Genomic DNA, 23802 nt, shown 5'->3' with positions numbered 1-23802 from the left:
TAAGAACTGAGTGTGCATGTGTATCTTTCATCTTTGCTCCAGTAAATTTAAACTATTTTGATAGTTAACAGAGTTACATTGCTGGAGTTAAAGGTGGTCTAAAAAGAATCACTAAAGGAACAGATAACGAAAACATGAGTCGTGCACTCAATAATAGACCTAGGTGCAGCAGATGTCCCGGTGGCTAATCCTTTTCCTTTGTGAGTCATTGCCCCTGTGTTGTAGACAGATCTGCAGGATGCTTGGCATCAACCATTGGGGCTACAACCTCATGAGCTGTTTTGGACAATTAAAAACCAAATGTCCAATGGAACATGATGTTTGACTGCCTAGATATAAGACTGGGCATTTGTGCAGAGTGTGTTTTGGTTATTAGTATCCCATTGCAAATGTAGACAGCAGTAGGATTCCTGGCTGCTGACATATGTACACCAGGTGTTCTCTAACTCAGGGCTGATACAGGCTAGACTGAGCTCATTCTTAGTGCTTGTGTGTTGTATGCTGACAAGAGAGGAACGTTTACTGACAGTGGTCCTCTGCCCCAGTGTTTCTCTCAGTTGGCTTACAAGAGTCTCCCTGATACAAGCTCCCATGTTGCAGGGATTTGCTGTCCTCAGCTCTGCAGAACTTGCAACTCATTCCTTCCTGTTTGTTGTTGATTGCAGCAAACCATGATTATTTGAAAGCCATCGTAGGGTTCTGCAATTTTTCAAGGACATGACTGCCACCAGCCACATGCATGTAACCAGAACACAGCATTGAGCACAGGACTCTACAGATTATCAGCTGGCCACTGCTGATACGCCATTCTGGGGGTAAAAGGCCATGTGCTCCAAATGCTTTTCTCAACAAAACAGCGCGCGCGCGCGCGCGCGCGCGCGCGCGCGCGCGCGCGCACGCACACACACACACACACACACACACACACACACACACACGCACGCAGGTGACCCTTGTCCTGAGTGTGTAGCACAGTTTGCCTGGGCCTTCTTGCTACTGCCTTTGGATATGTTGTTAAGGATTCCTTGCCAGAGAGTAAATCAGATTCTTACCATGTTCTCCCCTGTAATCCAAAGGGCCGCTCTATCCAAGCAACATTTTCCACAGCACCCCCACCACCCCCATGTCCACAAGTTAGAAAGCTAGAAAAGAAGCAACTTTAGGACAGGTTCTCCACCACCAGCACCAAGTGCTGAGTTAACAAAGTTCCCCCCTCTGCTGACAGCCCCACCCACCATGGGTGAGAAACAGCCCAGTGTCTTTTGGAGTAGGTGTGGAGTTTCTAAAACTCTAAGAGTCGTGTATGTGTTTCTGTCTTAGTGACATTTGTCTTATAGTCATTTCACCTTTTTTTTTCCCTTTAACATGGTCAGTTCATATAAGGTTGTGTTATGTTGTCATTTATCTTCAGTTTTCTTATTTTCTAGGAACTTCCTGTAGAAAAGCCCCCACCCCCACAAAACAAACCTTAACTGACAAAAAGGTATTGCATGCTCAACTTAGGATACGCACTACGGCAAAGGACGCAAACTCTACCCAGCTTGCAAGAACATACAGCTGCTTGCCAGCAGGCTTCTTGCCCTGGTTAGAGTCAGGTTAGAGTCTCTTTGGTGTGTTCTCACATGTGTGCTGGGCTCTCAGGGAATTGAGATCCAAAGAGCCAGGGTGCCATAAGACGGGCTAGATGAACTGGCTCCTTCCACATCACTGGACTGGCAACCCAGCTCTGAGTGTGGCCCTTGAGTCTGGCAGAGAGCAGATAAGGGAGTGATTGAACTGAACCTTGCAAAGCAAGTGCTGTTGTTTATCAGTGGTCCTTGTGGTTTCAGGAGTGGCAGATCGGGTGCACTCACTTCAGAACACTTGCTTACACACCAGCCCTTGATGCCTTCCTTTCTTTTGCCTGTATTACACAGAGAGGCATTTAGCTGATTTCTACCCCTTGACTCTTAAAAATCACAAGCAGATTGCCAGTATAATGCAGAGGAAGCCAGATTGGATATGGACTCCTTTTTATGGCTCTATCAGTGTCATGTTTATTTATCCCAAGTGGATGTTATTCTCTCACTGCCTGGCACTAATTTATAGCTGTTGTGTTACGAGATGCTATGTAGCAGTGTATCAGACTATGGAAAGCATCCAGTCCTGTATAGCTGTCTGTATCAGCACACCAGGCCTTACACTTGAGTCTCAGTAGATTGAAAACAGCAGACTGGCCTCTTCCTTCTGAAGTGGATCAGTACCACTTCTCCACGAGTCCTGACATTTCCCCCAAATTCATGACTGAGTTGGTGGAAAATGGCTACATTTTATTCATGCTGTGTTTTGTACTCAACCTTAAAAGTAATCTACCTCTTAAAATTTGTAGTTTAATACTTGTTTGATGAATTTGTGCCACTTTAACCTTTCACTGTCATTCCCATTTTGTTACATTTCTGTTAAGGAGACTTGGTGTTGAAATACTGTATAAAGCATTTGTAGCAGTTTAAAAATAAAATATTTAAAATTATTTAAATTGTTTTGGGTGCTTCAATTGTATTATGTGATTTACATCTTACATTTTTGTTTGCATTGTTAATCTGGACAGTGTCTGCTGTACTGAAGTTTGCTGTTAGTTATTTTGTTGCTTCTTGTTGCAGAGTGCTATAAAGACTATTCTAATGGAAACATTAAAATTTACCATTTGACCTACAAAAGGGATTGTTCATTGATCTTAACCAATGTAGCCTTGACAGAGTTTATTACAGACATCCAAGAGTGATGTTTGCTATTTTGCCCTTTTAGAATGGATGCATCCTCTGCTTGTTAGATGGCCAAGAAAGATTTTTTTTATGTTATTTAAAATACCTGATAACTAGAGGAGATTTGGATGACACACATTCTATATCATTGTAACCAATAAACACTTTGTAAACACTTGTGAAAGGACTGCATTTTGTCTGTAAGGGGGAGCAGGCTACTTGGACCTTGTTTGGTGTGTAGTCTGTGTAGTCAGCCATTGACCGGGGACCTCTCTCTACCTGTGTCTGTGTGGTGTCAACTGGGTTTTGCTAATTGCAGTTGATTCCTCTTAAGAGGGCTGGATCAAGATTGTGGATTATGAGAACAGTTCAAAGGACTGGGGGTGTTGTTACCTGAGGTCTCAACTGCATCTGAGCTGCCTGCAGTTTAGTTTCCAGATTGACTGCTCCCAGGCATGAATCAGAGAAGCTTGTGTTAAGTTTCTTCCAGGGGCTTTAATGTGTGTATATAGGAGGCATTTCCTGTAGTCTGACACTCTGTCACTTCTCATCCCAGGGTCCTCTATCTGGCCTTCCTCTAGGGAAGGAACTGCAGGCCTGACAACTTAAGTGTCCAGGTATTCACAAATCTACCTACCAGGTTCTAAGAAACCCAGTGAGAAGGAGGGGATGGCGATGGAAGTTGGAAATGCCTTCAACAGTTGTTCTTGGAAATGCTGTACACAATTGCATGCAGATGCACCACAGTGCTCTGCCAGGAAGCCAGATCTTGGAGGTACTCTTGGAGGTACTCTGAGAAAGAAAAGCAGCATCCCTCCCACCCTGTCTGCTTAGGGTTCGTTCATTGGACTATTGTCCTTTCCTAGTGTTTCGTGGGTTAGCCTTGGGTGAGTGCTGTTTTCTGGATCTTAGTTTCCAGTGTGCAGAAAGCAAGGAGTGGACTGTTGCTGGACCTGCATGCTGGTCCACCCACACTGGCAAAGAACAGGGTGTGCTTCTCCCATTCTCCATCGTGTCCCTGACTCTGACAGAGGCACTGGAACCTCAGACACGTTTGCCAAATGGGAGAGCTCCCAAGAAGCCATGCCATCCATGTCCATCTGGTAAAGCAGGAGCTGTTCCATTCCAGTTCCTCTTACCTTTTATGCCAAGTGAAATATTTGTTAAACATTAAAAAGCTGAATGACTAGAGCCTTCTGTCCCTTGTACTGTTTGGAGGCCCCTCACGTCATTTCCAGGGATGATCCCATCCTGGCTGTTGTAAGCTCCATTGTGACAAGTACTTCCTGGCAAGAATAGTTTCTAGAGTCAACTTAGTTTTGAGTCTTTAACATGTGCCAGGCTCCATTCTAGGTACTTTAATGTATGTTAGCCAACAGAATGAACAAAAATCCTGGTCCCAGGAAGGTGCAGTGCTGCATATCATTAATCAGGAGTCAGGGGCTACACAGCCAGCCAGGGCTACATAGTGAGACCCAGTCCCAAAAAGCAAAGCAAAGCAAAAACTCCTGACCTCTGTGAGTCTGGTTTCCTAGCGATCTTTGCTTTGGTGTCAAACTTCATATTTGGAGTGCTGTCCTCATGTCATTGTCCCCCAAACTGATTGATGAGAAAGGTGCAACCAACTTGATGCTTGAGTGCTGATGACTGGGGAATGCAGATTTTCATACTTAGATCTAAATGCTTACTGACATCCAAGTTCACTTTTCGTGTGGTGTGCCTTTGGATATTGAGGTTTGCTTGTACTCGATTGATGTCTGTAAGAAACTTCGCCGGGCTGTGGTGGTGCACGCCTTTAATCCCAGCACTCGGGAGGCAGAGGCAGGTGGATCTCTGTGAGTTCCTGGTCTACAGAGCGAGATCCAGGAGAGGCACCAAAACTACACAGAGAAACCTTGTCTTGAAAAACCAAAAAAAGGAAAAAAAAAAAAAACAAAAAACCCAAAAACTTCATAGAGGGTAGTTTACTTTGAAAATGCATTAGAGCACAAGTAGACTGAGAGGGTTATGTGAATATACACGCCACTTTGCAGGTGCCCTAAGGACTTGGCTGATGGCTAAGGAGAATGGTTTTGTCTGTTGGCTTTCCAGAGCTGGCAGCCCCTAGCCTTTCCTCCCTGACACCAGCCTGAGATTGTCACTTGCCCATCTGGTCCCAGTGAACTTTCTGCTAGAGCACTGTTGTATATTTGGAAGTGTGGGCAGGCCATTAAGAGAGAGCCATATCCTTTCTGGACCAGGGTTTCTGCAGTTCACTAGAAGAGCCCTCTCAACTTAGACTATGAGCCCCAGGAGTGCTGGACAGTTTCTGCTTTAAATATTCTGGCTAGTTTCAGCCCACGAACAAGAGTTTCAGTGTGCAACTCCATCCCTAGAGGATCTGTGGGTTCTTGAGCCTTCTGTTTGCACACTTAATCCTCACGACCATCCTGCAGGACACTGCAGAAGTCCCTGAACCCTGAGCTCTGGACTTACAGACATACGCACTGGTGGCACAGGACTGGGGTGCGTGTAAATCCTAGGGGAGCAGGAGCAGCCACAGCGCCCTCAGACCCTTTTAAGCCACTTCCTTTCTGAGCCTTGAGCCTTCCTGCCACAGACCTTGTTCCACACCAGGACCTTAAGTGGCCGCTGCTATGGAATACCAAATAATAGATCCAAATTGAGGGTAAAGATGACATCTGTGTTGCATTAAAATTCCAAATATAAAGCATCCAGTCTCACACAGGAGAAAATAGGACCAAACTGGGGCTTGTGAGTGGGTGTGATTAGGGAAGGCATGAACTGCTGCCAACTGTAGTCTTGAGGTGGTGCCTTAGGGCACTGCCTCACAACCTGCTCGCTCATCACTTACCTGTTTTACCTCCCTTCACAGTGCCCTTTCCTCTTCAAGAACTGTTAGGGTTGATCTCAGGAGCCATCCTGGTACTTTCTCCTTTAAAGACTTGGGCATTAGTAAACATAGAACACCTACGGCTGAGGGACTACCCTGGCTGGCACTTCGGCCCCATCTCCCTCAGCCTGTCCCTCCTCTCAGACTAGGCTCAGAGGAACCTTCTGCTTCAGCAGTTGACTGCAACAGAAACTGAGTTCATGCATGTAAAATCAAGTTTGTTAGCATCATGCCCTTTGTGTTTAACAGTGATTCTTAAGAAGTCGGTTGGGGGACTGCCAGAAGACCATGGCCAGCTGTGTGTTAGCCCCCAAAGAAGGCTAGTCTAGGCTCCTCCGACCTCAGCAAACTGCCTTACATGCAAAATCAGATCTGCCTGTGGTGTTATTTTAAAGATTATTTCAAGTTTGTCTTGTGTGTGAGAGTTTTGCCTGTGTTTATGTATGCACAGTGCATACGTGCCTGGTGCTCTTCGAACAGTTGTGAGCTGTCACGTGGTGGGAACTAAACCAGTGTTCTTCTCCTGGGTTTTAAGGGTGTTAGGGCCTTAAGGGTCTCTGTAAGCTTCATTTACTTCTGACTAAGCAAGAAAACTAGAGGTGGGGGGTTGGTTAAGCTCCACATGACTGCATTAAATTACTTAATGCAATTCCAAAAGATATAGATTTAATTTTGAGCCATAAGGGTCTTAGAAATATTTCTGAAATAGGATTTGCACACACTGTGGTTTCTGCCTCACTTATGCTGGCTGGATGTCTTTTTTCAAGCCTTTGATGTAGAGTGATAGGAGATCCAGGCAGATGTTAAAAGAAACATAAACATCTTATGGAAGATGTTAGTGTTCAGCTACCAAACCAGAGCAGAAAGCCAGCCAGAGAAGCAGCTTCTCCAGGGGTCCTGTAATAGGTGCTCCCTGAGATGTTGGATGGAGCAAGACAGTAATGTCGTTTGGGGAGCCACAGAGTCTGGGACTGTGAGATGCAGGTTTATATTCTGAGCAGGAATCTATCAGTATTTAGACAGACATTTACTGTAAAGTTCTACTTTAGTAATCTGTTGAGTCTTAGCATCAATATAAATGTAAATTTTAAACAGGACTCACTTCATAGCATCCTAGACTTTGAGGCACGTGTAGGTTAGCAAAAAGAATGTATGACAGCTTTTGGATGTTGTCACAGCAGTGCTTAAGGACATTTTCTATTTAAAGCAGATAAGTATTTTGATGAGATATATTTCAGTATTGGGATGAAGTTATTTAAGCCTTGTTGATTTAGTTTTTGTTGTAGTAGCATCCTCTTCCTCACTTTCTATAATCAGGCCCAGCCCTTGCCAGCCCAGATAGGATGCAGGAACATTTTCAGATAGCTTCTGTTTCCATGCGATGACTGGATGTGTTGAGTCCTACCCCTAGCTCCTGCTAATCAGAAAACATCTGTGTAGGCCATCAGGTGTCAGGCTGTATTCTGTATCTTGCTGTGGATCCGGAGAGTATTCCTGTGCGCCGGGGCTTACCCCGTGGGATGCACCAATTCTGTTGAGGAACAAAAGTAACCACTGTTTCTTGTATGGCATCTCTTCTGAGTGCATAGTGGGACCTCACTCTGAGCTCTCTCGGGACCTGAAGGAAGCACAGTTCTCATTACAGGTAACAGAGGGGAAGATGACAGTACTTGAATCCTGTCCCACACCGGTGTAAGGGGACGCCACACCTAGTAGTCTGATCTCCCAGCTGCTGTGCTAAGCTGCAGTGTGGAGCCACCTGGTTGTCTTGTATTAAAGTGATTTCATTTATATAACTGTGCCTGATGGCAGCTTGATACCTCTGTCACTTGTCCAAAACTCGGTTTTGTTTCAGTGGAGTTGGAGGAACCAGCTGAATTACTATGATTCCCTTGGTTTTGTCAGTAATGAATGCTTGCTGGCCAAGCCTGGGTTGCCTGCTCTGTAGATGGAGGCCTCCATGCATGGGCTGTGAGTGTTAATGAAGGTGACACAGGCTCCTAGGAAGGCCCGGTAGTGATTGTTAACACCCACCAAGGTCACATAACCTTGGGAGGTATCACCGAGTATCTGCCAGGCGACATTCAGGAACTGACTCCCTGTGAAATGGGTGGGACGTGCTTGAGCAGTCTTCATGGTGATGGTCACTGAGGGACTTTTGGAGGGAGGGGGCTGCTGAAGAAGCTTCTTGTTCTGCTTGTCCTCAGTGGTGTTGGGTTTGAACCCAGGCATGGTGATGAACTGCTGCACAGAATGACTTCCATCACTATTGTGAACAACATTTACATTCTTTAAAGCGTCTTTTAAACTTAGAAATGGAGCCCGTTAGTGACACTGCCAGCCAGTGTCTCACTGTGGTAACATTCCGAGCTGTGTCTGACACCTGCTTAGGTGAGGGTAATATTTTGCTGAGCATGAACGGTCTTGTTAACTTCAGCTTAAGAGACTACCATTTTGTGACTGTGTGCCGGCCCCCCGAGAAGTTTATATAAGGTTCCAAATATACTGAACGGTAACCCCTGGGACTTTGAAATTAGCTTCCCAAGTGAGCCATAACCAGACTACAGAGTCCCTTCATCCTAAAAGGATATATATTACTCTTGTGTAATTTCCTCCCAGCTGTCGTCATTCAGCACTCCTCTTGCTTTTACCATCTCTGTTTGGTATAGAGTGTTGTTCAGTTCTCAGGTGCTTTCACATACATTTCCTCTGTCTTTATAACCCACTAGTGGCAGGTAAGTTAGGGGCAGCTTCAAAGTCCAGGACTCTCCGAAAGTCAGAGCTGAGGTAGAACTGAGAGTTCTCAGGCTTGTCTGTCCTTTGAATTTTCCCAAGGAGGAAACAGGAACTTGAGTCATTACTTGGGCTGGCTTGGTGCAGCATCCTCCCTTCCCATGCTTCCCCAGCACCTGCCATAGCCCAAGCTCCTACACAGACTCAGTACTTGTGGGATAATGGAAGAAAAAAATGTTTAGGGCTGGTTAAAGTGTGAGAGCTACTCCACTTCACAGGCCTCGTGATGAAAAAGTACTGAAGTTTTGGGTTCAAGTGTGACTCTTGGAGCTGTGGAAATGATTAAAATCTAGTGAGAGGCAGAGGCCCCTTTGGGGAGCTATGCCATGACAGACCTGGCTGAAGGGATAGTGCCTCAGTATGCAGTCCTCAGGGTAACCGTTCATGGTGTGCACTGGGAGGATGGCTCAGTGGCTGAAGTACTTGCCCTGTAAGCACAGAGACCTGAGTTCAATCCCCAGAACCCACCGGGAGGCAGAGACAGGTAGATTCCCTAGGGCTCAGTGGCCATCCAGTTTAACCTGACTGACAAGCTCCAAGCTGATGAGAATTACCTATTTCAGAGGACTGGACAGTATCTCTAGGGCTGGCACTCAGATTTGTCCTCTGGCCTTCACATGCACCCATGTGTGTACTTAGTCGTGTACATGCATACAAAACATGACAGCTGATCAGTAAACAGCAGAGACTGTAGGTGCTGTCAGAACAGCGAAACACCATTCGTTCATTCAGAGGCACTAGAAAGCTTGGCTTCTTTCTTTACAGCCCACTCTGGTGCCATAGCACAGACCTGAGTCCTTACAGGCAAGTTTTGGCCTCAGCCAAGCCTCGGGAGTTGAGCTACCCACATAGGCTCGAAGAGTTTTCTGTTATGTTGTTCTAGAATTGGGAGCTAAAAATCGGACCATCTCCCACTTTATCCTGACACTAGACATCCACGGGCTCCCTTTTCAGAGCAGCCACCCAGAATGCATTGCAGGGGACCCCACTCCTCTTGTCTTGAGATTTTCACCCAGAATATGGAAGCCCCTTCCTTCTTGTTGATGTCTGCATTGGCTGATTTCACAATGCTGTACGCACTTGGCAGGGCTGTGTTTGGACTTGTTTCCAAAGCCTTAATCCACGGCCTAGTGTCACCTACCTTGGTGATTTCTCCATCGCACCTGTGAGTCAGAGCTGCTGTAATGAAGCAGCTGACAGAATCAAAGGGTAATGCTGCAGATGAAGGAAACAGGTCTCCTAATGCTGCAGATGAAGGAAACAGGTCTCCTAATGCTGCAGATGAAGGAAACAGGTCTCCTAAGTCACTGGGTGTCACGTGTCCACTGTTGCCTAAGGAGTTGAAGCAAGGAGCTAGGAGAGTGGGAAGGTCCCAGAAAAACTCTGACCTTTTGCTATGACACGAGCTGTGGACAGAATGACAGCTGAGACTCATTTGCCTGTGGTGTCGTCCCAGCGTACTGTAATCAACAGTTACAGCTCGATGCTTCTGTAAATCCTGAGCCCAGTGTTTGCTTCCCAGGAGTCAGTAATGAAAGTAGCCTTGTTCATGAGAACAAGTGCAGTGTGACTGCTCAGCTGTGTCCCAGCACTGGGCAGGCAGGGGCTCCCTGACCAGCTAGCCAAGTATCCTTGGTGACTTTAGGCCAAGGCGAGATCTTGTCTTAAAAAACAAGGTGGACAGCACCAAACAGACAGCACCTAAGTGTGCCCCCTGTCTTTCACATGCAAGTGAGCACACGTACAATTAAATCGTATGTTCTTCCTCTTCATCTCCTTGGAGAACATCCATCCATCTCCACCCCCCCCCCCCATGCAGTGTTTGATCCTTGCTCACAGCTACATCCCATAGTGCCAATGGGCAAAACAAGTTAGGTCAGTAACAAGCTGCCTGCTATCCTTAGGAGTCTATACTGCTTCAATCCTGATTTTTTTGGGGCCCGGTGTCTGTGCTCCACAGCAAGGTGCTTTACCCACTCTGAAAGGCTGGCATACCCATCTCACAGCTCTTGGTGAGGATTAAATTCCAACGAACAAGTCCCCATTAGCTAGGGCAGATAAGGGGAAGGAAGTATGGGGGGGGGGGGCGTGTTGTTCATTCTATACCTGCCTCCACCTAGCTGCAAGCCTTTGGGCTCCGCAAGTACTGAGTAGCGTCTAACTGGCCGAGTTGTCTGTCCCAACCAGGAGGAGCCTTTCTGGAAGGTCTCCACCCAGTGAGCTGGTAGAGCAGCTCAGGGTGGGACGAACGACCTGAGGCCACATCATCTCCAGTGTGTGGAGCAGGTTAAACTGTTAAGGTTGGCGCCAGACAGGGTGAGGGCTTTGGGGGAAGGCACACAAGCTAGAGGTGGAACTTGGCCCCCATCCCATAATATCCCTGCTCTTTGGCAGCTCCTTTCCCATTGACTAATGCCCATGCAATCACATGGTAAGCGTGCCTTTCCAGTGACAGTGTCAGCCCTGTGTCTAGGACACTAGCCAGGAACATGGGCTTCTCTGCGGAGGCGGGAGCAGAAAGTCCTACATGAGCCGCTCAGCTGTGTAAGATCAGCCTTGGGCTTGTTCTTGTGATGAACCATCTTCAACATTGGCATCTGACGCCAAGTTCTGGAGTCCTGGAGCCAACACTGATGCCATGTGAATCTTACGAGAACCTTTGTACCAACAACAGCAAATCCCGTGAAGGGTTGAGCCTTGCTTTGCCCCTGGTGCTGACCTCATCATCTTTTAACATCTTTGGCTAAAGCTCAGCTTTCAGACAGGTGCTAGTGATGTCTCACATCTCCAAAGGACTGTCACTGAAAAGAGTGTTTCCACGTGATGTCCTGGGAGACTGTCCTTCTCTAGATGATCCCACACTGGGAACCTAATTTTCTATCAGCATTCCTGGCACATATATTTATTTTCTTCTTGGCTTTTCTTTGTAAATAGTGTTTTCTGACTTAATTGGAGGAGAAGGAGAGTCTGGAAGTCACAGGAGAGAGATGTGGAGAGGAGGAGGTTGGGGAGATCATTCTCATGGTGGCTCAGGCTTCTCTGCCTGAGCTGCACGTGTCATAGGCAGTAGCAGGATTCCTGTAGAGCAGGGATTCCTGTCCCCGAGACTAAAGGGCAGCACTAGTGGAGTAGGGGGATCTGTGGGAGAGGTCTGAAGCTGCAGATGTGATCACATGTCCCATGTTCCGGAGAGGACTCTGGCAATGAGTGAAACCTTCTGGGAAGCCAGCTCCTTGGAGAGTTTGACTCTTGGGAGTGGGAACCTGCACATTGTAGGTGTGACTGCATAGAGAGCCTGCTGTGGATTCATCCCTTCCAGGGCAGTGATGGCCCCGTGGGCAGGAAGTGGACGGATACAGGCTGCCCTTTGGCTTCTTTGCAAATGGAGCGTTTGGGCTCAGCTGGTAGGGAGAGTTCATCATCCAGTCAGGACCATTACCTGACTCCCAGGCTTCCCTCTGTGTTCCTGGGGTTACATTCCACCCGCTTTTGCCCAGATGACTCCGAAGCCAATGACAGCCCCCTTCCCAAGAGCAGCACACTGCACTGCTTTGACCCAGTTCCTTGCACCCTCTGGCTCAGCTTCTTGGTCTGACCATGAACTAGGCTGGCCTCTTTTGTCCTAGCTGGAAGGGAGGCATCCATACGGGTTTCCCCACTGGTAGCTTCCTTGGCCGAGATCCTCAGGCTTGGCTGCCCTGTCGGCCCTCCTGTTAACTGGGTCAGGTGTTAGGAGCTTGCCACGTACTGGATATTTCAAGTTCGGACCCAACAGGTTTGACCCAGAAGCCCCAACAAGGCAGAGCTTAATATGGATGGATGGATCTTTTAGGTGAGCAAGAGGTCCTTGCTGGGCCTGTGGGGAAGGAAGGGAAATTGTCAGTGGAGAGGTGGTCGGAACCCTTCTGCTCCTGTCCCCTCAGCCCTAAGGAGGGCATGACCATCTTAACAGTGTTAAAGGAGATACTAAATAAAGAGACCCATAAAAGAGTTCACGCTGTGCTTGCCAGATCCCCATGTCAACTGTAGCTTGCCCCAGCATCACAGGACCAGAGAGATCTCAGGTGTCACAACCTTAAGAAATCACAGCCCTCCAGGCCCAGCAATTTTTTAATTTGTGTGTGTGTGTGTGTGTGTGTGTGTGTGTGTGTGTGTGTGTGTGTGTTTTACAGGTGTGCTCATTCCATGATGTATGTATGGGACAGAGGAGGTAACTTTCCACATTGTGAGCATCCAGGTGAGTCCTCCTGTCTCCTTCCTCCATCTCCCTGCTGGAGTGCCGGCATTACAGATGTTCGCCACTGCATCTGACTTTCAGGAATCAAACTCAGGGACTCAGGCTTTCATCACAAGTATTGTTTACTTGCTGAGCCATCTGGCCACTTCAGAGGGCCAGTGTTTTTCTGATCCCAAGGACCACCTGTGTTTTCCTCCCCACGTCCGCACAGAGGCACTTTATTCACAGATAGTCTAGACACCAGCCCTAATCCAGATCAGAAGCCTCACACCTACGTGTCCCCAGCCACAGGTCCCCACATCTTCAGTGTGGTTTCCCCTCTGGTTTCCTTTAAAGCTTGTGGCCCAGGGCTATTGGGAATGAGGGTCCCACCTGCCTCATGGTTACTGTGCTGCCAGACTGTGGACCTCACATTGAGCAGAAGTACAGAGCTCACCAGCTCTCAGAGCCTGCTCTCAAAATCCCAGTGCTGAGCTGGGGGCGGGGACAGGGGTGGGGGTGCGGGGATGGGGGCCACTTCAAATGTCTGGCTGTGAGCTCAGTCTTGAGTGTTTTAAGCATCCCAGGATTTCCCTTGAGCGCCTGAGTTAGCTCGTTCCTGGCTTCCTCTGAGCCTGGACAGGGCCATTTCAAAGCAGACCCAGCTTCTCCAGAGTCTGTGCAGCCGTTCTAGGGAAGAGGAACCCCACCCTGAAGCACCATTCATCTCCACTACTGTGAGGCCTGTATCAGGGGTGCACATCGGCTTGGGAGCACATGGTTCTGGATTCAAATCTTGATCTGCTTCCCTATAAACTTTGACAGCTGCTGCCTTTACCAAGCTGAACCTCTTCTTCCCCCATAAAGCAAGGTCATGGCAGCCCTGCCTTGCAGCGCAGGGGATTGAAAGAACTCCAGCAAGGGACCTAAAATAGCACCCTCCCCCACCCCCAGTGTTTAGCTCACGAATGTTGCCGTCACACCACCACCCCCTCTTGAAATACTCCTTTTGCAGGTGAGTCTCCTGTGGCATCTTTTGGAGGCCTTCAGAGTTAGGCCCGAGTGTGGGCCTGTCTTCCATTTCTGTCGCTGGGCTCCCAGCCTGAGAATGGGAGAGGCCCACAGTGCCAACTGACCAGCATTCCTGGAAGTGGCTCCTTCAGTTCAGTCCACAAGAATTCTCAGCGTCTCAGGCTTGTCTTCCCTCACCTTTGTCTTTCCCCTCTACCTCTGGCATAATACAGAATATCCAATACTGATTCCCAATGAACTGTCACACAGGTATGGAGTTGGATAAGGCATCTGATGTGAGACCCAGCATAGTCTGTGCATAAGAGAGATGTGAGCCAGGGGAAGGCCAGGCAGGAACCCAGCAGGCACCCTCACGCCTTGGCGAGCATGCCTTGGCCTGGCTGTCCCTGGAGTCCTCTACCCATGTCAGCAGGATGGACACATCCTGCTCTGGAGCTAAGCTGGACTGCATACTCTCTTCATACCCCTACGTTCAGCCCTGACATTGCTAGAGGTCAGGCTTCCCTCTGCCATGACCTCAGTGTGTGCAAACCTGCCGCTTCCCACAGCTCAGCCTCCAGTAGTCGGAAAAGGCCAGACCTCCAGCACTTCTTCCTAGTTGGTCTCCCCAGTTGTGTCCCTGTAAACCCACAGCTGTCACATCAGGGACAAACAAGCGCTCATCTCTTTCAGGGCCTACAAGATCCTCCCGTCTGCTCCTCTCCACCTCTCTGGTGTTTTAGACACGCCACACCTCAGGGCCTCTGCACATGCCGTTCCCACCTATAAGAGCCAAGTGTCTTCGAGATCCACATTGGGCAGCTCACACACAGCTACATCTGAAGCCTTCTTCTTCACTTTACAGCCCTCACCTGCCTCTGCACACTCTGGGGCTCCCTCCTTGGCCTCCTTTCTCTCCATAGTGATCAGTCGATCATTAAGGCCTGAGGGGTTTTGTGTGTGTGTGTGTGTGTGTGTGTTTGCTTTGTGAGTGTGTACAGTGTCTGGGGAGCCAGGCTTTAACACCCTAGGTCCTGTCATATGCTTCCGGTCCCCTGCTGTGCTGGGCAGTGGTCTTTGTATGCACCAGGTCTGGGACTATGGCTTCAAGAAGGGCCTAGCGGCCAGGTTTCAGTTGTGGGCGGGCATCCGTGGTGTGGGGCACTGGGGGTTGTTTTGGGGCCTGTCACATTCCTTTTCCTGCAAAGGCTACCTCAGTCTGGCCAGTGAAGGTGACAATATGTGCTGTTCTTTTGCTGTGCCACTTAACCGTTTTTATTTGAAATTTGCTCAGTGATTTGATGTCTTTTGCCCATTTTAAGTTGTTTATTTTTTAAAATGATTTATTGATAGAATTACCCATCTTCTACTTATTTATTTTGGGATAGGGTCTCAGGTGGCCCAAGGTGGCCTCGAACTCCTTCTGTAGCTTAGGATGGCCTTGACCCGATCGTCTTGCCTCCCCTAGCAGAGTGCTAGGATGACAACATGCACCGCCACATTGGGTTTTGTGTGGTACTTCCATCAAGCCAGGCGAGCACCCTCCCAATTGGGCCCCACCCCACGCCCCGTTTGAGTTTTACTCTCTTTCTGTAGTTTGTGTTTTTGATGTAGCTTTCCTTCTTCACCTTGGTTTCAGCTCTCCCCTGTCCCTGAGAAAGCACCAGGGAGGAGAAGCTCCAGGTATTGTGACCTCACCTCCTCCCCAGCTCCCAAGGCTTGGTGCTGCTTAAGGCACCCGCTGGGGCTCCATCACCTCATAGGAGGCACCCAGGACAAACAAGTAGACCAAGTCCCTCAGGGCCCGTGTGTTGCTGACAGCCTGAGCCTTGTCCTTAGCTCCTGGCTGCTCTCTCTGCCCCATCACCTCTTACCATCACCTCCCCTTGCTCCCGGACATACCATCTTACCTGGATTTCTTTCACACCGATTCCTGGGAGCTGAAAAGGAACGTGGTCCTTTGGGAACCTGAGGCCTGGGCCCTAGCACCCAATTCCCTTGGACACAGAACTGTTCCCTACAGGCCATAGGACATCTGTAGGGCAACAGCCTCGATGCTGGGGAGGTTGTTGGCATGTATTAGTTATGCGCAGTTACATGATAATGGGTTTCATTATGGCATTTTTGTACGTGTGTGGAGTGTAGTTTGATCATACTCATCCCCATTGTCCTCTCTTCCCCCTCTCTGGCTCCCACTGGTCCCTTTCTCTTCACTTCTGCTTTTTTTTTTTTTTTTTTGAGACCCCTTGGGTGTCGTTGCGCGTGCTTACAGGGGCATGAGTGAAGATTATTTACAGGACCATGGTCACCTTACAATGGCTACGCCACTGAATTAAATGTCTCCTGGTCCCCTGGCAGCCATTAACCACCTATCTCCTAAGGAGGGGTTGGGTCCAGTTTTTAACCAGAAAACATCTGGGCAAAGGCCTAGAGAAGGGATGGGAGTCACATGACTGTCTGTGGGGAAGAGTGTCACACAGGAGGGACAGCCAGGCAAAGTACACAGGAGATGTAAAAGGTGCCTGAGGGGATGAATGCATCCTGCCTGCCATAAGTGAAAGGTCTTCTTTTCCAAGAGCCGGACATGGGTAAAGAGCTTTGTCTGTGGCATCTGCACCATCCTGCCTGTCTAAAGATTGGGGTGGGCTTGCACGGTGTATGAGCTCCCTGGACTTTGTTTCCGGAAGGCACCTTGCATATGCTACAAGTGATGCACCCGTGTGTGTGTGTGTGTGTGTGTGTGTGTGTGTGCGCGCGCGTGCGCGTGTGCGTGTGCGTGTGCGTGTGCGTGCACGCACAGCACAGAGAGTCCACCCCACACTCCCTCTGCACCTTGGTTTTCAGGAAAGTCAGTCACTTGAATGGAAATCTTAGGAACATGACTGTTTCTTATCTGCCCCCAAACAACTGCTACCAAGCCCTCTGCCCAGGTTAGCTGAATCACTGAGCTCTGAAGGGACCGAGGTAGGCTGTGAGGTCAGTAGGGCTGGACCCTGCAGACCCTACCTACGAAAGAAGGTGGGCTTGTCCTGAGAGTAGTGGGAGGGGTAGGTGCAGTGAAGGGCTGTCAGGATCCAGTGTGCGCTTTGGGGGAAAGATCACAGTTCTGCAGTCCGTTGACGGGAGGGGAGCCAGTGTGGCCATGCAAAGCCCTGTGAGGAAGGCACATTGCAGGAGACCTGGGGAAAGGTGGTCCGTGGTGGTGACAGGGAGGAATGTGACCCAGATAGAACCTGGCAGCGGCAGAGGAGGGGACTGTAAAACTCCCATGGGTCTGACTTTCAGGGTGTTAAGAGAGTACCAGTCACCAAGAAAAAGAGATAGGGAATGTATCACAAGTTGAGGTCAGGATCTGAATTTAAGGGGTTTCTCAGATGTCCAGGTAATGTCCCTCTCTGCATGGAAATGGTGCTTGATTCAGACTCAAGTTACAGCCAGGTGTGGTCTGGGCCTGGACACTGGGGTCATCTCTAGGAGGTTGTGGATGAGGTCACCTGAAGAGGATGTCGAGCTCAGAGGTGACAGGCTTGGAGTCAGAGCTAGTTCAGACCTCAGCTGCCCAAGCTTACCCCCAGTCATGGTGGTAACTACCTGCAGCCAGGCTCAAAAACTGGTAAGATCCATAGCTAGAGGACCAGCTCATTCCGGAGACACTGGTAGGCATTCAACCTCTCAGGATCAAGAAGGAGTCTATCCAGTAGATGACTCTTACCCTAGTCCTCATAGGAGACATCAAGGTGGTGACCCGGTGTCTACCACAGTCGGAGTGCAAGGCCTGGCCTCTGTCACCCCAAGAATAAGCCCCTGTCCTTGAGTCATGCCTCCATTTTTTCATCTCTAAGATGAATGTAGAATCATTTGCTTTTCCTGACTCGTGGGATGGACGATCCAGAGAGAAAGAATATGGGATTCCTAGGCGCCATGTGAATGTGGCTGAAATTGTCTTCCGTTTATGCCAGACATGCCTGGGGTAAAAACAGAGGGCCCTTCCTCTGCTACTTAGAAACACCAGGGTGGATGTCCTGGGCTGGGGAGAAAGTGCGCCCCCTTGTGGAAATGGCTGTGGTTGCTGCTGCCTGGGAGGAGAGGGCCTCGAGGCAAGGAGGTGGGGCCCGCAGGATTTCGGTATCTAGGGCCTGGTTTGAAATGTTTGACAGATATCCAAGCAAGGGCGGCAACGGGAGTGCCAAAGAGGAGCTGTCAAGGCTGCTTCTCAGAGGGAAGCTGAACGTGCAATGAGATGTTAACGGAAACGCACGCTCAGAGTTCTTACTCTAGCCCAGGCTGCTGAGCTGTGTTGCACAGGCAGACCCCAAACTCCGGGTGATCCTCCTGCCCCCGTGTGCTGGGGTTACAAGCATGAGCCACCAGGCCTGGCTCACTTGATCTCTAAGTCACAACCGTATGTACAGGAATAAATATAGTGTATACTGGGCTTAGTACTCTGTGTTGTTCTAGGTAGGCAGTGTGCACAGGGTGTCTTGGAGCAGAGCCCTTGTGGCTCAGGGGTATTAGTCTACTGTATTAGGCTTTGGCTGCCTAGCTCTTTGCTTCCCTGTGCTTTGTGGGATGTTTCATAACTTCCTGAGCATTGCCCACCATATGCAGACAGCAGTCCCCACCTCTCCAGTTATGGCAACCCAGATATCTCCATACGTTGCCAAAATCATGTCCTGGTTGAATAGTACTGACTCCCGCCCTCCTGTTGGCCAGCCCCAGGGAGGATCTTGTTCCCATCTCCTGCTCTCCCAGGCACTGCTAGCTTCCAAGCAAGTGGAGTAGAGAAGTGCTGGCCCCGCCCACTTCTGCCTTCTGCACCTCACAAGCCGACTCGCACCCAGTCCCTGCTCGGCCACCCTTGTTCTGTGCCCAGAGAGACAGCTGACGATGATCCTCGGCCTCTCTGTTCCTCCATTTCCCCTTCTGTGAATTCAAGACAATAAGGGTTTGACTCAGCAGCTTGTATGAAAAGGAAGGTAGCTAGTCTACATGAAACACCCAGGCATGAAGTGAGCACCCTATAGCCATTTGTTCACTTTGAGACAGAGTCTCACTATATAATATAATTCAGGCTAGCCCCAATTTCACCATCCTCCTGCTTCAGCCTCCTGGGTTGCTGGAGTTACAGGCACATCTAGCCACTCCTATTTTTGTTGTGCTAAGCCAACGGTGGAGCAGCCGCAGCTAAGAAGATGTGACCTTGGGCTCTTAGTGCTCAGGAGGACGGTAGCTCCTGTAGTCTACAATAGTAGTTCAGTGTGCTGAGCGCTGCGATGGGGAGACATGGCGGGAGGGGTGGGGTGCACTCACAGGAGGCCAGGGTTCCCAGAGAAGGTGGAAACCCAGCTGAACACAAGTTAGTTAGGTGCAAGAAGAGGAGGGTGAGTGATGGGTGGGAACCAAAAAATAGTTGTTCTTGAAAAAAATGAATCCCATTTAATAGATGGCTATAAAACACAAAGCTCTACCATGTCAAAGAGGCCTGGGCTTACATTTCCATTAGGAAGTCCCATCACCCCTCCCCTGGCATGAAAGGAAGTGCCATCTTGCTTGGGCCTGGGAGATACAGGCAGCAAAAACTTGTGTGTGCCTTCAGTGATGCCAGAGACCCAAAACTGGTTCCTGATGATGACCTGTGCTGTTCCTTTCCATACAGCTACAGTCTCCGCCTGGCGTCCCGATGCGCCTCCTCAGCAGCCCCTTACATCACCAGACAATGCAGAAAGGTCAAGGGCGCAGCAGCAGCTCAGTTCCAGGGACCCTTCTTCAAAGAGTAGGCACTTTTGTCTGCTCCCTGACAGGTAGGAGGCAGAGGCACCCTGGCACCATCAGGGTGGCTCTTGGGTCTTGGGGATGGGGTCTGAGGTAGGTCTTGGGTGGGTGGTGAGTGGGAGAGATGGCATGCCAAGGGCCCTCCAGGCTGGCATGGGCCCTTCTGCAGGCATGAGTTCTGTGGCTTAGCGTATGGACTCTGGACCACCAGGGTTCAAACCCCAGCTTTGCCATTCACTGGCTGTCAGTTTCTCCGAGTCTCCACTTCCACGTGTGCAAATGGGGACTTGCAGCCTCCAGAACAGTGAGGGACAAACGCTGTTGAAGTTGTCCGTTGGTGGTATTTTGCTGTGTCATCCCAGACTCAGACAATAAAGTGCTTATTTTAAAATTGTGTATCACAGCCATTTCAACCATAAGATCATTGCAAATGCGCCTGCTCAAACTAGACCTGCCAATTCCTGGACTGTAGCCAGTATCTTCCTTCTTACTGTGTCCTCACTTGCTGGGGCCCTAATTATTGCCACTCGGTCCTGATCCGTTACACTGAAGGGTCTGCTTATAACACAGGGCTTTCAGGGAGACGAGATTCACTGTAGAGCACTATTGGACATGGGTGCAGAAAGGTTTCTAAAGTCCATGGCATAGAATCTCAGCTCAGGAAGATACCCGCAGGTTGGCCCCCTCCTTTTTCACGAGGGAAACTGACGGGGAGAACATGTGTCAGAACTCTGGTCCTCTGACTTCCAGCATGGACAGTGGGCTGTAGGTGACAGCACCCAGGGAGGGAGAGCTGCCCACTGCAGGAGAGAAGGTCACTCCCTGAAGCCCCACGCTCCCTTTGATCTCATGAAAAGCCGGTCCTCTCTGAGTCTCCGTTTCCTCCATGTTGCATGAGAGTCTGTGCTGTCTGCCTCAGGGGCTCCGTGTTGTGCATTAGCAGTGGACCCGAGGGACCAATGTGCATGTTCCCCCAAGAGAATATTGTAAAGCAGCAGATGGACAGAGCTACAGCCACACGGTCAGACAGACAGAAATACAGCCTGCTCATATACACAGAGTTGTAGCTGCATGCCCAGACCTTCACAGACACGCTAAACTGAAGCACAAAGGTATAGATGCTAGTCAATTCGGTGTGTTTAAATTAAAAAAAAAAAAAATGAGCTAGGCTTGGTGGTGGAGACCTATAATTCCAGACACCTGGGAAGCTGATGCAGGGGGATTTCTGAATTTGAAGCCTCCTTGGGTCACATTGTGAAATGGTCTCAAAGAGGGGATTGAGGATGTAGCTTAGTGGTGGAGTGCTTGCCTAGAATGTGGGAGGTCCTGAGTTCAATTCTCAGCATCATGGGGAAGGAAGGGGAGGAAGGCAGGGTAGTGAATCTTTCTCGGTCTTACCACCCAGCTCCCAAATCATGACACAGACTTATTACTAATCATGAAACTACACTGATCGCTTAGGCTGGTTTCTAACTAACCCAACCTTCTCATCTATGTGCTGCCATGTGGCTCGAGGCTGTACCTCCCCTCCTTCATGTCTTGCTTGTTCTCCATCTCTTGGCATCTCCTCGTCTCTCCACCCTTCAGCTTCCAAGCATCCTCTGTACCTGGAAATCCTGCCTAGCTATTGGCCATTCAGCTTTTTATTAAACCAATCAGAGTGACATATCTTTATATAGTGTAACCAAATATGTCACAACAAGGAGGGAGGGAGGAAGGGAAGGAAGGAAGGAAGGAAGGAAGGAAGGAAGGAAGGAAGGAAGGAAGGAAGGAAGGAAGGAAGGAAGGAAGGAAGGAAGGAAAGGCAGGCAGGCAGGCAAGGGCATAAAGTGATTAAAAACCAGGATGATGGCTATCTGGGGGTAGATATCCTTAAATAGGGATGGCTCAGGGTGGGTTGGGGTCATAGTCTGCATCTTTATCTAATGCTGAATATATGCTATGAAAATTGGTCAAATGGGGCTTTTATATGTCTTTTATACTTTATTAAACTGCTTAATAGAATAATTAAACAGGGAAACATGAGCAGCCACAAAAGGCAGTGAGTATGTGGCCATTGTTGTTATTTTCTCTTTGTTTCTCCCCAGCACCTGAAGTGACCTGGAATCAGTGAAGCCAAAGGGACCAGCATTCTGCCCTGCAGAGAGTACTGACCTCTCCCAGTTGTGAAAGCAAGAGAGAGAGCGAGAGAGCGAGAGAGCGAGAGAGCGAGAGAGCGAGAGAGCGAGAGAGCGAGAGAGTGAGTGAGAGAGAGAGAGAGAGAGAGAGAGAGAGAGAGAGAATATGAATGTGTGCATGCATGTGTGTGTGCTGGTGCATGCATGTGGTCTTCAAGCCAAGGTCCCAGCCTCGGGAGCAGGAAGGCAGTAGCCTTCGCATCATCCTCCAGCTGATCCTTGGACGTGGCCCAGAACCGTGCTCTGTGGTGCAGCCATCCTGCCCGGAGGGGCGTCTCCTTCTATGCAATTTTTTAAAGAGTTCCTTGACCCTGCTTTGTGCTTCTTGAGCTGTCGCTTGCCATCACTGGGGCTTCAGTCTGGCCCTGAGGGGTGGAGAGGGATCCTATCTAAGGATGACCTTTCAGAGGCCGAGCTCCCCTTCATGCCAGCCCCTCCCTCACCAACATTCTCCTCACACTGTCTCTGGGAATCAATAGCAAATAGCATATAGATCCATCAGGGCTGAGCCTGAACCTTGGCCCCCGCACTTGGAAACCCCCTTTCTCCCTAAGCAACCAGAGCCTCCAGCTTTCAAGTCATTTTCTCCTTTGAAGTTCCAGAGTCCACTGCTCTGAAGTCTCTGCAGGGAACCCTAGAGCCCGTGCACCTGGGAGGCAGGCTCTGCGCCCGCCCAGCGGTTTTCAGACCTGCTTTCTTGTTGAGAGGAAGCAGTGGTTAGGGACTTTGAGGTGGAGGCGTGGCTCTCCTGTGCCCTCCCCTGTCTCACGTGGTCGACCTCCTCTACTGTTAGCATCTGGACGTTTCAAGTTAGCTGCGAAGGGAAGCAAAGAAAAAAATTGTAAAAAGGGAAATGAAGAAAAATATGGTCGGGTTAAAGAAAACAGAACCGGAGTGTGAACGGGTGATTTTCACCTCCCGCTGACCCCTGCTCTGGTGGACAGTTGGAGTCTGGGGGAAACACGGGACTGAGCTCAGAGTTCGCACCTGGGTCACTGAGGTTCTTGGGTTTTGTGCCTTTGGGGCGGAGGATGCCTGAGACATTTTTGGTGCTGTTTCCTCAGCTCCGTTCTGGTCCCAACATGTCGAAGTGGGAGGACAGAACTTGGGAGAGTTGTCACACGTGGAAGGGGTTTTCTTTTTCAGGGCTACTATGGTTGATCTTACAACTCTGTAAATATGTATGTAGACACTTTTAAAAGCACGTATTTATGGCCCCGACTGTAAATGCTCCATTTTTAAAGTTTTATAACGTGTGTTATTTAATTAATCAGTCGACTGGCTGCAGCAAGGGGACTGACTGGTCCAGGAAAAAGCGTCCCTAGAGACTCACGCGGGCAGACAAACATCCATCATCGTCCAGTGTTACAGTTTTCCTGTTCACCCACCCAGCTAAACTCTGGTGTTGCCTTTTTTATTTCTTCAACTGGAATTTTCCTTTTCCACACCCTGCAGTTAATCCTTGCAAGCATGGACTCGTGGCTGTTGCTAACCCCACAGACACAGGATGCCCCACAGCTGATCACACGGACTCTAGCTCAGCCTCTCCCAGCAGCCAGGAAAACTCACGAACCCAAAGCCTTGGCAGGCTGCTTCCAGTCAGACTTTGGAAAACTCTGGAAAGTGTTGCTGGGCTTTTGGGGGATTCTCTCTCTCTCTCTCTCTCTCTCTCTCTCTCTCTCTCTCTCTCTCTCTCTCTCTCTCTCCCTCCCTCCCTCTCTCTCTCCCTCTCTCTCTCCCTCTCTCTCTGCATGTGCAAATTGTGCTGGGTCACCCGTCAACACTTCCCAGATTGTCAGGAAAACAAGGAGAAAGTATTGTCATGAGTGGTGTTTCCTGGTCAGTGGAGGTCTTCCAGCCTGGTTCTAGGCCACGCGCGAAGACAGTTCTGTATCTGCCATGTGAAGAAAGTGAACAATAAAAGTGCGGAGCGATTGTGAAACACCGGTGTGGGCCTGGTCATTTTCCATTTTCAGACTTGGTCTTCCACATTGGTGGATTCTGGGCTGGCGGAGCAAAGGTGGGGTAGACTCTGATTTAGGAACAGAGAAAATCAGAGGCTTGCGAGGCCAGTGGTGGGGACGGCCTCGTGTTGAACAAGATTTCTCTACCTTCACGTCCCTTCCCATTCTGCCAGACCGTAAGTTACTGTATTCTGTTAAGACTGGACAGTCTCTTGTGATCGCAATACCCTCTTCC

General features: G+C 49.3%; 1 protein-coding gene across 5 annotated transcripts in view; it reads left to right on the top strand.

Annotated features, from left to right (window-relative positions):
* Prdm2 (PR/SET domain 2) overlaps positions 1-23545 on the top strand; it is a 110884-nt gene extending 87339 nt beyond the window's left edge. For 4 of the 5 annotated variants that reach the window (XM_042272264.2, XM_076565623.1, XM_076565622.1 and 1 more), the window contains 2 exons: positions 19311-19455; positions 21514-23545. In XM_042272264.2, coding sequence (XP_042128198.2) covers positions 19311-19431 — 121 coding nt within the window. In that variant the 3' untranslated portion in view covers positions 19432-19455; positions 21514-23545. Of the gene's footprint in view, positions 1-665; positions 2926-19310; positions 19456-21513 lie in introns of those variants that run through there. The other variant, XM_076565621.1, reaches the window with a different exon arrangement.
* Positions 23546-23802: the final 257 nt, after the last annotated feature.

Source organism: Peromyscus maniculatus, chromosome 2, assembly GCF_049852395.1.
Source record: "Peromyscus maniculatus bairdii isolate BWxNUB_F1_BW_parent chromosome 2, HU_Pman_BW_mat_3.1, whole genome shotgun sequence".
Taxonomy (NCBI): Eukaryota; Metazoa; Chordata; class Mammalia; order Rodentia; family Cricetidae; genus Peromyscus; species Peromyscus maniculatus.
Note: the sequence above shows the minus strand (reverse complement) of the source record. Positions and strands in the feature narration are given on the sequence as shown.